This window comes from Artemia franciscana, chromosome 2 (genome assembly GCF_032884065.1).
Source record: "Artemia franciscana chromosome 2, ASM3288406v1, whole genome shotgun sequence".
NCBI classification, from domain to species: domain Eukaryota; kingdom Metazoa; phylum Arthropoda; class Branchiopoda; order Anostraca; family Artemiidae; genus Artemia; species Artemia franciscana.
In genome coordinates this window covers 39,791,217-39,807,076 of record NC_088864.1, presented here as the reverse complement: position 1 = coordinate 39,807,076, position 15,860 = coordinate 39,791,217, and the positions used below count along the sequence as shown (strand labels likewise).

The 15,860-nt window shown below is 35.3% G+C and overlaps 1 protein-coding gene and 1 long non-coding RNA gene across 2 annotated transcripts in view; one reads left to right on the top strand and one right to left on the bottom strand.

Annotated features, from left to right (window-relative positions):
• The window catches only part of LOC136041482 (glutamate receptor 1-like), a 254,832-nt gene that overhangs the window by 68,693 nt on the left and 170,279 nt on the right, over positions 1–15,860 (bottom strand). Inside the window, exon 13 of the mRNA XM_065726181.1 lies at positions 5,176–5,531. Coding sequence (XP_065582253.1) covers positions 5,176–5,531 — 356 coding nt within the window. The remainder of the gene's footprint in view (positions 1–5,175; positions 5,532–15,860) is intronic.
• LOC136041491 (uncharacterized) overlaps positions 1–15,860 on the top strand; it is a 43,298-nt gene that overhangs the window by 4,894 nt on the left and 22,544 nt on the right. Inside the window, exon 2 of the long non-coding RNA XR_010621047.1 lies at positions 14,166–14,337. This is a non-coding gene — a long non-coding RNA (uncharacterized LOC136041491). The remainder of the gene's footprint in view (positions 1–14,165; positions 14,338–15,860) is intronic.

The window sequence follows — 15,860 nt, the reverse complement described above, 5'->3', positions numbered from 1 at the left end:
AAATAAAACAAAACTAAATAAAAGACATTTTTTCACATGCAATTAAAGCGAAAATTTAAAAACTGAAAATAAATAAATACCATTGAATATAACAAAAGTGGCTGCCATCTCCCTCAACCCTCTGCTCCTTACGCTTAACATTAGTATCATCTCCATTTTTCTAGAGTAAATGCACATACTCAAGAGAAATGCAACAAGAAAATTAACATTTCTTACCAAAATAGTATGTGAATTCAAGAGCTCATCCATTTTCATTTTCTCAAAACAAATAATTTTTTAGCCTAAATGATTTTAAAGGCAATCAGCAAATAAAACACTTGTAATCAACAACAGGCCAAGTTTCTTGCATTATAAAACGTTTTTAGTAAAGTGCAAGTTATGTCTTGTGTGAATAACGTAGGCTGGAGGGGTGGGCATACCTTCTATACAGGATACTTTATTCTTGTTTTAAGTTGTAACATCAACTTAAATTCAAGGAAAACACTTTTTTTATTTGTTCATAGCAGCAGCTTTTATCAAAATTACGACAATTACTTCTCATGAACATTGGGAAGGGATTGGCAATTTTGGGACTTTAGATGCACACCATCAAAACCCCACTGGTCAACTTCCAGGACTCCAAAGCTCAAAAAGCTCGACTCAATATCGCAGAATTGGATCAACAAAATCTTTGAGGGTGTTCGTCTTGAGTCTCAGAATTACATATCCCTTACCAAGTTCTAATCAAATTTATAATAGCGATTCTAGTAGAAGTAGCAGCTTTGATTATGTAGATATAGCAGACAACATAGATAATGAAATATCTCTCATATGGGTTAAATAGTAAACAAATGGTTTCCAGAACACGAAGTTAGCTATAGTTTAAGTCCTTAATGTTTGCTACATATTGTATATGTTAGTTAAGTTCATAGTATATGCAAAATATCTGTTAAGAAAATCCTCATTTTGTCCTGAAGTCTAAGCATCTGGTCTTGAAGATCCATAATCTAATCTCTTCTCTTGATTTCTAAGGGCATATACCTTGAATCTCGCAACTTCTTACCAACATGTTGTCAAACACCAAACTGAACATCCTCTGTGATTAAATCAAACTATTAAAATTAAGATTGAGCGGACTCAAAAAATTAGATTTGTCCTTAGATCAAGAGTACAATTTCAAGTAAAATAGGAAAAAGCAGTAAAACTACGAGAATATATGAATTTGTAAAAGTATTAGCTACCAGTTGCCTACTCTTTAGCAATCATTTCTAGATAATCAGTACCTGAATATATTACTTCTTGATTCCATTGTAAGGGTTTTTCTAGACTTGGCGCTCAGTCCTGAGGATTAAAAAGTGATAAAATAAAAAGAAATAAAAAATAGATTTAAATTCTTAACGGATATTGCAATATTACTGGATAAAAAAAATATATTTTAATGGATATCTTAATTGAGTTTAGTGTTTCAAGGCAGAGGCGCCATTTGGGCATAATCTTGGGGTGGGCATGAACTCCATCTACACCCCCCCCCCATTCACTTCGTGTCACGTAAGAAAAATGCGGGTTTTAGCAGTACATAGATCAAATATTCTAAGTAAAAACGCGTTTTCAGCGCCCGTGTGTTGCTTGGAAATGTAGTGTAACCGAAGGTGGAACTCAGCCACACTGACCTCTAAGATTAATTATAACAACGAAGAATACAATCAACGAGGTTAAGTGATTAAACTGAAAGTGGAAAATTCAACTAGACTACAGGCTGGCATTCCTCAGCGAGAAACTTTCTTATTTAAGTAAACAATACGTCGGTGAAAGTAATCTTCATTGCTATGTAACCAAAATCTCGGTTTTCCTTCAGCAGAAATCTTCCAGATCAAATATATATACAAAAAGGAAAAACATAACAAGAAAAAAAATAATACAACACTTAAGGTAACAAGGGGAACCGCCGAGGTTTCATTTTTGCAAAATCACCAACAAGCTGGTCGTATTCCAAATTTTTTACTAAGTCCTTCTCTGCAAATATCAAAAGAAGGTGACTGAGACGATCATCTCCTGCTGTAGACCGCAGGTAGCTTTTCACTATTTCTAGGCTAGAAAAAAAACGCTCATTGCTCGCTGTTGTCACAGGAAGTGTGGCAGCAATACGAAGTACTTTAATTACTTCTGAGTAAGTCACGGGCTATGCCTGAAGATGGTCGACAATGTCTAGGAATTTTCCAGCTTTTTCTCCTCATCGAGCAAGAAACGCTTGGCAATACCAGCTTGAGATTCAAGAAGAATGTCGTCGATATCCAGCTCGCCGTAAAGAGCAGAGAAACGCTTGAGCAGCTCTGTGTCCATAAACTTGGTTGAGCTTGGATCCAAGGATTCGAGTGTACTCAGCACTGGCAAGTTATCTGTGAACGTTCTGTCAAATTTGGCTAGTAGACAGTCAAAAGTTTCGAAGTATTCTCGCTTCATTTCATCCGCCAAAGTAGTAGTCCAATTTCCAGATTCGATGAAATTCTTTCCTAGCGTCAAAGTTGTCACAAATTGTTTCAGATGCTTGGTTATCTTTTCAGTTCTTCGAGGTCGTCCTTTCTGACCAAAAGAAGAGGGTCTAGTCGCGGGTTCATTCCGAGAAGGGACTTCGATTTCGAGTTCTGTTGCAAACTCTTTAGCCTTCTCAGAAAGCGATACGAATGAAGCATCTGAACGCAGGTCGGTGAGTTCGCTTCTTGTGGCCTGAATCAGGGTGCGCGATCGAGAAATAACCAAGTGACGGCCTGGAGATGCTGAGACAGCGAGTTCGTCACTCGCATAATTACTTCTACGTAGTGCAATTGGAAGATAACAAGAAACGATTCCATCTTCTTCTGGAGCCCAGCTGCCTCTGCCCGTGCTTCGCCGTCAGCTCCCTCGCTTAAAGCAGACAGTACAGCTAAAATGCATTCATATCGGAGTCTAACTTTCGATATAGATCGATACCAGTAAGACCATCGTGTGGCTGCACTTCTTTCCACCTCCAGAACTTGCAGTTTGACAGCTTTCTGGGCCTCAACAAACAACTGATGCCGAGTGTTGCTGTTTGAAATGAATGTGTATAGAGTCAGGACCAGTGAGAAAAAAGAACCATCAGTGCCGACAGATTCAACGCAGCTCGCAATGACCAAATTTAGCTTATGTGCATAGCAATGAATGTAGAATGCCTGTGGCGATTTCGCTCTCAAACGAGCTTGAACACCGGAGAATGGTCCGCTCATTACGCTTGCTCTGTCATAGCACTGCACGACACAGTAGTTCCAATCCAGTCCAATTCGAGTCACTTTGTCATGAATGAAATTTGCTAGACTTTCAGCATCCAGGCTCTTCATGTGATAGCATCCGATCGGCCTTTCTTTTACTTTTACTTCGTAGAAGTACCTAAGAAGAATGGCGAGCTGCTCTTTCTTCGAGTTGTCCTTCGTTTCGTCGACCAGATCGGCAAAGTATTTGGTGCTTTTTAATTCTTGCACTATCGTGCGCTGAAGCCTGGAACCGATCACCGAAATAAGATCGTTCTGGTATCCATGGGATGTGTAGTGACCGTACCGTCTCTGTAGCTCGTTGAAGAGCGTAGGAGAGTACTCTGCGAGAAGATTGCACGTCTCGACGAAATTTCCCTTGTTTGTCGAGGATTCTGTTTCGTCATGGCCCCTAAAGGCAGTGCCGAGTCGCCCCAATAGAGCTGTTACTTTTAATAAGGCTTTTACGTGCTCTCTGTTCTCCTTGATTTCATTGTCTCCGCCTGTCATTAAAACAGACGCGATTGGTTGCAACTCCTTGGTTTGTATGGCTTTGAACTTCGTCCATAAAACCTCACTGTCTTTGTGGCGGTCACTTCTAGTGTGCTTTTCGAGTAAGTTAGAGATGTCTTTCCATCTTCTCACGCCGACGTCTATGAAAGGTATAGACCCGTACCTCTGCCCGGGAAGAGTAGATGTGCCGCCAAAGTGTCTGCAGTAAAAGCAGTAAACAGAATCACCCTGGACGGAGTACTCCAGCCACGGGTGCTTTGCACAATATGAAGCAATGAATGACCGTTTCAGCTTGCCGTTTGCCGTCACTTGTGCAGGGTATTGCACTAATTTTGGTTGGGATGGTGGATCAAGAGAGGAAAAAGAAATGTCCGTAGGGCCGCTGGACCGGCGATGCTCTTCATAAATTATAATCATAAATAATAATTCATAAATAATTAAATACTTCATAAATAATGAAAATACTTCATTTTTTCTAATTTTTTGGAATTAACCCTTCCCCGCCTACTCCCTAAAGAGAGCGGATACGTTCCGGTTATGTCAATCACGTATCTAGGACTTGTGCTTGTTTTTCCCACCAAGTTTCATCCCAATCCTTCCACTCTAAGAGTTTTCCAAGATTTTAGGTCTCCCCCCAACTTCTCCCAATGTCACCGGATCCGGTCGGGACTTAAAATAAGAGCTCTGAGACACTATATCCTTCCAAACATCAAATTTCATTAAGATCCGATCACCCGTTCGTAAGTTAAAAATGCCTTATTTTTTCTAATTTTTCCGTAAACAGAAAAAAGTAAACACAAAAAAATAAGATATTTAATCTACAAGATCACAAACGACGAGGACAGAAACAGAATAAGAACAGACTCGAGTAATTGAAAACGGTAGCTTATATTCAATAAAACAAGGAAACAAACATTGAAACATTTGCCAGGAACTGACCTACTTTGATCTGTCAACTTAGAGGAATTACTGCAAATATTCAAAATCTATAATATTAACATAATTATCTAGGATACGGTCATTTGACAGAACTTGAGAACTTAATTATTTATCTAACCTACTTTCAAAGTTTACAATGGTTAATAGCAAATAGCGTAATTATTATGGCCGACAAAGGGCCCTTTGTGGTGGAAGCTTGGGCCCCCTGGAAAATCAGGGGTGGGCATTTGCCCCCCCCCTGCCCCCCCCAAATGGCACCTCTGTTTCAAGGGATATCTCAATTTGAGATTTAAACCCTTCAGTTTGAATTTTTTTTTATTTTTACGACAGATTGTGGTCTATTTTGATAATTTATCCTTTCACCTATTGTCAGCTTAATAAAATTAATCCTTTCACTTGTGATCATTGTAATTTAGGCAATGCTTTGCAAGAGATAATTCTATCAGAGAAGCTATAGATTATAGTTAATGGAAAAACTTACCTTGGAGAAATATCGCAACCTTGCTGCATGAAAGCACCAAGGGCAAACCAAAGACTATTATTTACATTAAAATCATTAGTCAACCTAGTCCCGTGCATAGTTTCTGAAGTTTGCCATTCAGACGGTGAAAAACGACTGACGAGAAAAAGGACGATACTAACACCCAAGTAGGCAAAGACCATACACATCCAGACCTCCTTGGAGAGTGGGTTCATGAAACTTAAGGCTCCAGGTGACTTTTTGATTGGTTTCTTTATCATTATTGAAATTCCAAGGGTCATATATGGCTTAGTGAAGTCCACAGCCCTCTCTCGGCTCGAAGAAATAGTCAATGGTGCAACAGCGAAATCTGCTTCCTAGAAAAAACAACAAATTAATAAGCATATTTATATGAATCTATCCAGAGTATGTTTTAATTCTTAGTTCGCATTTACAGTGCTAATGGTCATCCACCTAAAGCTAATTCGTAAGTTCCTCCATCTTAGCTTAATTGACTCGCTAAATTACAACCTTTTGACGAAATTCTTTGTAAAATATAACGTGAAAAACTCGAGAGGTAGAATGAATCTATATATATAAAAATAAGTTGTCTGTGTGTGGATCTGTGGATCAGGTGACGTCATGTTTGTTCGCATATGACGTCTGAATTATTTCACACTAATACAAAAGAAGAAAAAACTAAAAAAGGTAAAAACTACAAAAAAAACTAAAAAGAAAAAAAAACTAAAAAAGCTAAAAAACTAAAAAAAACTAAAAAAAGGTAAAAATCTAATAACTAAAAAAAAAACTGAAAAAAATAAAAAAAGGCAAAAACTACAAAAAAAATAAAAACTAATAAAAAAACTAAAAAAGCTAAAAAACTAAAAAAAACTAAAAAAAGGTAAAAAACTAAAAAAAACTAAAAACTAAAAAAGAAAAAAACTAAAAAAAAGGAAAAAACTGAAAAATAAAAGAGAAAAAGAAAACTAAAAAAATATGAATAAATATATATAAAAATAAGTTGTTTGTGGGTTATGTCTGTCTGTCTGTCTGTCGAGTGACGTCGTGTTTGTCCGCATATGACGTCTGAATTATTTCACACTAATACAAAAGAAGAAAAAAACTAAAAAAGGTAAAAACTACAAAAAAAACTAAAAAGAAAAAAAACTAAAAAAGCTAAAAAACTAAAAAAAACTAAAAAAAGGTAAAAAACTAAAAACTAAAAAAAACTGAAAAAACTAAAAAAAAGCAAAAACTAAAAAAAAACTAAAAACTAATAAAAAAACTAAAAAAGCTAAAAAACTAAAAAAACTAAAAAAACTAAAAAAAGGTAAAAAACAAAAAAAACTAAAAACTAAAAAAGAAAAAACTAAAAAAAAGGAAAAAACTGAAAAATAAGAGAAAAAGAAAACTAAAAAAATATTAATAAATATAAAAAATATAAATATAAATATAATATAAATTAGCAATCAACAAAGCACCGAGACACAAATGACGACCGGGACACAGGGAGTATAAATGACGACCAGGACATAAGTAAAAAAAACAACTAAAAAAATGGTAAAAACTACAAAAAAACTAAAAACTAAAAAAAAAACTAAAAAATCTAAAAATCTAAATAAACTAAAAAAGAAAAAAAAGAAAAAAGGAAAAAAATAAAGGAGAAAAACAAAACTAAAAAACGAATGTATATACAGACCGGGACACCGGGATACAAATGACGACCGGGACACAGGGAATATAAATGACGACCGGGACACAGGGACACAACTACAATGGGGACGCCGGGGGGCACAGGGGGATATAAATGACGACCGGGACACCGGGACACAAGGAATATAAATGACGCCCAGGACACTCAAAGAGAAATCACAGACTGGAACACCGGGACACAAATGACGACCGGGACACAGGGAATATAAATGACGACCGGGACACAGGGACATAACTACAAAGGGGACGCCGGGGTGCACAGGGGGATATATAAATGACGATGGCGACTCAGGGAATGGTCGATTAGCAATCACCATCAACAAAGCTCAAAGGCAATCATTAGAATCATGAGGTATAGATCTGAATACGGATTGTTTTCCCATGGACCATTATATGTTGCATGTTCAAGAGTCGGTAAACCTGACAATCTATTTATATGCACAGACAATGGGACAGCAAAGAATGTTGTATATTCGCAAGTTTTACGTAGTTAAAAACATATATATGTATATATATATATATATATATATATATATATATATATATATATATATATATATATATATATATATATATATATATATATATACTATATTCACAGGTGGGACATAGGGACACAACTACAATGGCGCGTAACGACTTACGCGCGCGGGGGGGCTTGGGGGGGGGGTTGCGAAGCGCCCCCACCAACTAGGTGTTGGGGTGGCGCGAAGCGCCACCCCAACAGCTAGTAGTTAAATAAAAATTAAATAAATTTCAATTAATAAAAAGTTAAATACAGTTAATGGATAGAGAAAATTGAAGTTTTGCGTTATTTTTTGAAATGATTGGCTATTCATCCCAACTAATTATGCAAAATAATGAAAAACAAAACAAAGCTTTATATACAGTCAAAGAAATTTTTAGGTAATTCTAAAAGTTAAATAATAGAATATTTTGCTCATAACACCTATGTCACATCTTTCTCATAAATCAAGGAACCCCCTTGAGAAATTTTGAATGGTTAATACTGTCGACACCTACCAGTCAGCACAAGCCGCCGCTTGTGAGAGTAGAACCGTAGCTACTAGATTTTAGGAATCTTACACTCTTATCATGGCGGTCATCTCTAACTAATTGAAAAATTATTTGAACATTTTATGATAAAAGTATCTTAACAGTTCTTAGTTAGACTGAACTCTAGATATACTTTCTGTAGCTTAGCTGGCTATCTGAATGGTGTGAGGCTTTAGCTTCTCACATATCGCTGATCTAAATATTTTTGGGTTCTGCTAATATTACTACTACTCCTACTACTACTACTACTACTACAATTGCAACAACAACTAATACTACTACTACTAGTAGTACTACTACTACGCTACTACAGCTACCACTACTACTACGTCTCCTACTGCTGCTACTACTACTATTGCTACTATTACTATCGCTTCTGCAAGATTCTACTACTGCTGCCATCATTAGCCTACACTTAATCTTAGTTAGATTTACTACTGGGACTACTGCACCCACTGCTGCAATCAAATCAAGGGATACAGCTTTGGTTTTGAGCTTGGGGGGGTATAAAGAATATACTGACAAAATCGTCCCAGTGTGCCGAAAAAACTGATACTTAAGCTAAATTAAACTAAAAACATCAGCTAACTTCCAAGATGTCGGCTCTGGGCAGCGACACCTTAAAACTTTGGAGAGTGGAGTTCCCCCATTCCCCCTTAGATACGCCCCTGACCAGAAGTACTACTAGTAGGAATATTACTACCAATATAATTAGTACAAAAAAGTTCTTTCATAGTAATAATTCCTGCTGTGGCAATTTTTTTTAACTGCTACCATCACGATGGCCCCAACTTATATTATTCCTACCAGGTCATCTCCAGCTACTAGCATATTTATCATAATAACTTTTGCTCAGAAAACTCTTACCGCTACTAGTCCATCACAACTAGCCTCAGCAGAACTACTCTGTCTACTACAGTGTTTCCACTTTCTCATTTTTTCAATCCCTAATAAAGAGCTGAAAAATCCCTAGAAATCCCCATCTTCAGTTCCAAAATCCCTAAAAATCTCCCATTTTCTAATTACTCCTTGAACCGCTTCTCCCTATTTCATTTTACCCGTACCATTGAAAGGTAACATATTTTGGCTTCTTAGATTGAAAGGTAACATATTTTGGCTTCTTAGATTGAAGTCTAGCTATCACTACCATAATAGAATGTCTTGTTATTCCGTTTAAAGTGTTTTTTAATTTTCAGCTAAATACAAATAGCTTCAAATATACTTCATATAATATTAATCAAATAGAAAAGAAAATGTAATACTGTAATGTAGATTAAAGTACAAGATGTTTAATACTGTTCAATCGTAACTTGTAAAACGTAATCAGACCTTATCTTCCCCTGATGTGTCTTCAACATTTTTTGTATGGTGGCTGAAGCTTTCACCGTTCTCATGTGGTGAAGTAACTGATCATCTTCACATTCCACGCTTTCTTGAGCCCTTTTCATTCCATTTTTTGTTTTTAGAATCCCCCGCAAAGTTTATGTTTTCAATTTATTGTGACGGTCAGTTTTTACTACTTTTACATCACTGAAAAACCTCTCGACAATGACATTTGAAAATGGAAAAGGGGAAATAAATAATACTGCCGGTTTCAGGTTAGGATACAAATTCTGTTCCGGCAGCATTTTTTTTTTCACCAATACCAAACACCAGCAGGTCACGGTATCCATTGTTTTGACGTTTTCAATATCGATGCGGCTCTGCCTCCTCCACTCCTGCTCGGTGTTGGTTCCGTCCTATGGGATCTGTCCTTACTTCCTAACAAAAGGTAGCAGAGAGGCAGGCTGAAGTGATTGGGCTGACACTAGGTCAACCATTTCAGCATATTTGTAAATGTCGTCTTCGAAATGGAACCTTTTCTGTATCTGGCCTATTGCTTTGATATGGAACGCCTTTGCAGCCTTGAGAACTACTTCGATTGAATCAGGGAGGACGGCGGTATCTGACCTTGACGTACAGAGGGAATCTTGCCGTTCGGAACCAAGTAAACGCTTTCAAGGGGAAGTTAAAATTGTTCACATCGATTTCTAAAGCACTAGTTGATTCCACATAGTTCTTCTGCAGGAAGTTCAATGCTGAGACCAATGTTTTAAGCTTTGTTTATACCCAAAAACTAGAAATATTTTGGTTTCAAGAGCTCAAATTTTGCTTAAATTTGAATTTGCGACAGAAGTGATTGTTATATTTGAAAAGAACATAAAAAAAGACATCGAGTGGTATGTTCACTTTATTTGTAAGTCAAAAAAATAAACAACACAAAATTTACCAATTATAGTATGAAGGTTCATGATTTTCCCCTGGGTACGTAGGCTTGCCAAAAACACACAATCCATTTATTCCTACATGTGCCATTGTTTTTAAAAAATGGCTGTCAGTTTGTTTGTCTGTTAAAAACTAGTGTAATGAAACGATAAGAGAGGTGTTCGAATAGTTATAGCCTACCTCTTTTATTCACGTCAGTACTTATAAAGCTGGCTACAAGTTCGAGTTCAAGTTTTTTTGATTTTACACAAAAATCGTAAACATCATACAAGTACTGTGGAGAAAAAAAATCGTACATGCAATGCTTGTCAACAAAATTTACTACAGTAAGAACAACTACGTACCCTATAAAATTATCAAAATTTATTATAACTTTATTTATCTGACCTGTAAAAAAACGACATGCTATCTACCAAATAATCTTATGAAAAAACAACCCAAAAATGACAAACCATATGACTTCATTAATCGAGGATAGTCCAAGCTGAAATTATTGTTTGAAGCCCACATCAGCATGGAACTGTTTCAAACAGTTCTTTGTTGTTAGTTTGTCACTTAGAACTCCTGTACATCTCAAAATCTGTGTGGTGTTAAAACTTTTTAAGCAACTGAAGAAGTTCTTCTCTGTGATTCCAAGTTCAATTCGCAAGGAAAAGATCCTAAATCAAATTATCCTGCTTCTCTGATCAAGAAGATGATGATGATGAACAAATTAAGGGAAAACCCCCAAAAATTTCCCTAAAAGTCCATGGGAGAGGAAAAATCCCCAAATCCCTAAAAAAGACTCTCGCCCCTAAAAGACTTAAAAAATCCCCATTTTAGGGGGGGAATCCTCATAGTGGAAACACTGGTCTACTAGTACTTCTGCTAGCTGTCACCAAAATCAATCCCACTATGGCACAGACTATCATTTTAATAATTGAATAACAGTAAGTAGATAGCAACCATGATTACAACTGTTACCACACATAATTTAAGATGCTAAGAACAAAGTGAAATTAAATTTGAATAAAAAATTTAGAATTGTCAACGAAAGGGTCAAAATAAGCAAGTCTAATTTCATTTTCCGTCGCATAAGTATACAGAATTTAAGAAGTCAATCTTTTGGTACTTGCACACATAAATTTCTTGAAAGAAGCGAATAGATATTATTGTGAATGAAGAAATAAAGTCTAAGATTAAAAGGAATTACAGTGAAAGATGAGAATAAGTCACGAACAAAAGTAGTAATAATAATAGTAGTAGTAGAAGCAGCAGTAGCAGTAGTGGTAGTTGTAGCAGTATAGTGGTAGCAGTAGTAGTGGTAGAAGTAGTTGTTGTTGTGTGCACACACACATTGCCTTTCCGTCAATTAATCACCCCCTCCCATTCCCTGAAACATTCAACTTAGTACCCTAAGCGAATTGTGAGATACGCCCCTTTGACAACCTTCATGCCCAGGGTATGTTTTGGTTTAGTTCAACCTCCCCCAGTATAATCTCTGAATTCTCACACCTCCAGACTCTTAGTCCAAGTGGTAGTAGTAGTCGCACTAGTAGTAGCAGTAGTATGAATAGTAGTAGCAGCAGTAATAGTATTACTACTAGTACTATTAGCAGTAGTAATAACAATAGTAGCAGTAGTACTAGTAAGAGTAGTAACTTTTAGGAAATATTTGGGGGAATGATGAACTAAATCAAAACACAATGTGAAAATATTGATTGTCATAAGGGTGTGCCAACAATATCTCAGGAACGGCTTAGAATATTAGTTTAAAACTTACGGGGTAAATTGGGGTGGATTTTGAACTAACCAAAAGGCACTAAGTGCAAACTACTACTATTGCTACTACAATTGCTGCTGTTAGTGAGGCTAATGGTATAAATGTGAAACTTTCGGGGAATGTTTAGGGGGAGTTTCAAGTAAATCAAAACGTACTATGTGTATGCAGGTTATCAAAAGGGCAATAAAAGTGTTATTTTAGGACCAACTTGGAGCATTGAATTGAAACCTTCAGGAATGTTGAACTAACTGAAAGATGCTATGTGTATGTTACCACTGTTACTACTGCGATAATTGCTACTTCTACTGAGGCTATGGGTACAGGGGTAAAACTTTCAAGAAATATTTAGAGGGATATTGAACTAAATTAATGCGAACTAATTGCATTCAGGTACCCAATGGGATGTATGAGCAATTTCTCAGGATCAGCTGAGAGTAGTAAGTTGAAACTTTCAGGGCGTATTGAGTGGGCTATCGAATTAACCAAAAGACAATCAGTACATACTACCACTACTACTACTTCTACCGCTACTGCTACTACTAACAGCACAAAATTATTAAGTTGAGACTTTCAGTGCATGTTCAGGGAGATGTTAAAACAGCCAAGAAGCACTATATACACATTGCTACTGCTATTTCTACTGCTACTATTAGTGCTACTGCTAAGGCTAAGGGTATTAAGGAGAAATTTTTAGTAAATCCTAAAGAGGATATTAAATTAGATTGAAACACACCATGCATGCGCAGGATGTCAAAAGTTCTTATGCCCAGTTTATTAAGAACGACTTAGAGTGCTACGTGGAAGGTTTCAGGGTATATTGAAGGGGAATATTGAACTAATAAAAATACACAATGTGAACACTACTACTACAATCAGTAGTAGTGCTCTTCCTACTGCTGCTTCTGGTACTACTATTACTATGGCTAACTGTGTTATTGCGGAACTTTCTGAGACTGTTGCACCAGCAACGGCTTAAAGTATTTAATGGAAATTGCGTGGGCATGAAGAGGGAACGTTAAATTAGACCAAAAAGGCGCAATGTGGATACTATTGCTGCTACTACTACGAATACTATTACTGCTATGACTAATATTGCTCCCAATGCTCCTTCTATTACTTATGCTACAATGACTACTACTATTACTAATGCTAAAAGTATTAGCAAGACTTTCAGAAAACAGTAAGGGCGATGCTGAGCTGAATCAAAACGCACTGTGTACAAGTGGGTTATTAAAACAAAGGGTTGTATTAGCAATATCCCAACAACGCTCGAGTATTACGCTGAAACTTCCAGGGCTACCAATATTCCAATATTACTACTGTGTTTGCTACTTCTTCTACCATTGCTACTATTATTGCCACTACTGAACTAAATCAATACAGTTTCAGTACATCTATGTTATCAAGATATTCTGGCAGGGTATCTGAGAACTGGGATAAAATAAAAAGTAGAAACTTTCACTCTGAATTAAAATGGAATAGTTGTGGGCATCAATTCATGGCTAATTATAGAAAAAGCCAAGACAGATAGTCCAATTCAGTGAGAAGCAAACCTGGCATTAATCCCCCCCCCCTTATTAGGACTGTGTAAAAATTATGTTAGTTCATTTTTAGTAGATATGTCTATGCGTCCATGCGTCATTCCTTGGGCAGTAGAACCAAGGTAGATAGTCATAGAGTTAAGATAGTGATAGAACCTATTGTTTTCCAAGTGTTTGGTCAATTTTGCACGAGTAAATGGCGGGAGTAAGTGTGCCTCTCTTATTGGGCCAATTCTTATTTGTTATCTTTTAGCAAGTCACGCCTGCCTAGAGTCTCAGGGAGGTTGACAAAGAATTTAAAATTGACATAGGACCATTAAATTGCCTGGATTGAAAGGTAAACAAGGAACCCCCACCTATGGTCTTAGGCAGGTTGAACCAAGAATTTAGAATCGACACAGGACCGTTAATTTGCCTAGAATGAGAGGCAAACAAGCGTCTATAGTTAAAATGGGGCCATTCTACAATGAGTATCAGGTATGGCAATTAATTGAATTTATAAACTTAGACATTTACGCTAATAAAAAAGTTAATTGAATGTTAGTCCAACAACAAGTTGACTGAAATTGGAAGGAGAATAAGCGTCCAAAGCATATAAGGTCCTCCTGTCTGCCTCAAATGCTATGCAAGTGAACACAATTATAAGCTAAGACAGTTTCACTTTTTCTTTTCAGAAAGTTCAGGACAGTTCAAACTAAATCAAAAAGCACTATCTACATCCCGGTTTCAGCATAAGACGTCTCAGCAAAATCTCAAGAACGAGTGAGGCTATCGAGTTGAAACTTTCAGGGCTACTATCCTGCTGTTACTACATCTGCTCTTACTATTGAGATAAATCAAAAGGGTGTAAGTGCAATCAGGTTGTCAAAATAGCATATATACAATGTCTTAAGAACAGAATGGGGTATTAAGTTTTATTTTTAGGGAAATTCAAGGAGTGAAACTAAAGCTTAATTTTGCACCTTACTGAAAAGAATACATTTTAAATGTTTTCTCTTTTTTCTAACTTTCAAAAATCCAAAATCATTAAGACTCATATGAACGAATATTAGTATATATATATATTAAAATGTCATTTGCTTAAGAAACAATTTTTATTTTTTCAGTAATCTTGGTTATGATGGTGATTAAAATCCTTGACAAATTAATGTACGTAGAAAGGAAGTATGTTTTTGCCCCCCCCGCTTCCTCCGGCAGCCCATAAATTCAAGCATTCTTCATAGAACTCTTCAGTCTTATGTGTTCTTTTTTTCAAATTTGAGCCCTCACCCATAATCTGTTACCCAGGTCAAAATAAGTACATGCATACACACTAATGATTGAAGTCATATCTCTCTCTCTCTCTCTCTCTATATATATATATATATATATATATATATATATATATATATATATATATATATATATATATATATATATATATATATATATATATATATATATATATATATATATATATATATATATATATATATATATATCTATATATATAAAAATAAGTTGCCTGTGTGTGGATCTGTGGATCAGGTGACGTCATGTTTGTTCGCATATGACGTCTGAATTATTTCACACTAATACAAAAGAAGAAAAAAACTAAAAAAGGTAAAAACTACAAAAAAAAATAAAAAGAAAAAAAAACTAAAAAAGCTAAAAAACTAAAAAAAACTAAAAAAAAGTAAAAATCTAATAACTAAAAAAAAAACTGAAAAAAATAAAAAAAGGCAAAAACTACAAAAAAAAATAAAAACTAATAAAAAAACTAAAAAAGCTAAAAAACTAAAAAAACTAAAAAAAACTAAAAAAAGGTAAAAAACTAAAAAAAACTAAAAACTAAAAAAGAAAAAAACTAAAAAAAAAAGGAAAAAACTGAAAAATAAAAGAGAAAAAGAAAACTAAAAAAATATGAATAAATATATATAAAAATAAGTTGTTTGTGGGTTATGTCTGTCTGTCTGTCTGTCGAGTGACGTCGTGTTTGTCCGCATATGACGTCTGAATTATTTCACACTAATACAAAAGAAGAAAAAAAACTAAAAAAGGTAAAAACTACAAAAAAAACTAAAAAGAAAAAAAACTAAAAAAGCTAAAAAACTAAAAAAAACTAAAAAAAGGTAAAAAACTAAAAACTAAAAAAAACTGAAAAAACTAAAAAAAGGCAAAAACTAAAAAAAAACTAAAAACTAATAAAAAAACTAAAAAAGCTAAAAAACTAAAAAAACTAAAAAAAACTAAAAAAAGGTAAAAAACAAAAAAAAACTAAAAACTAAAAAAGAAATTAGCAATCAACAAAGCACCGAGACACAAATGACGACCGGGACACAGGGAGTATAAATGACGACCAGGACATAAGTAAAAAAAAAAACTAAAAA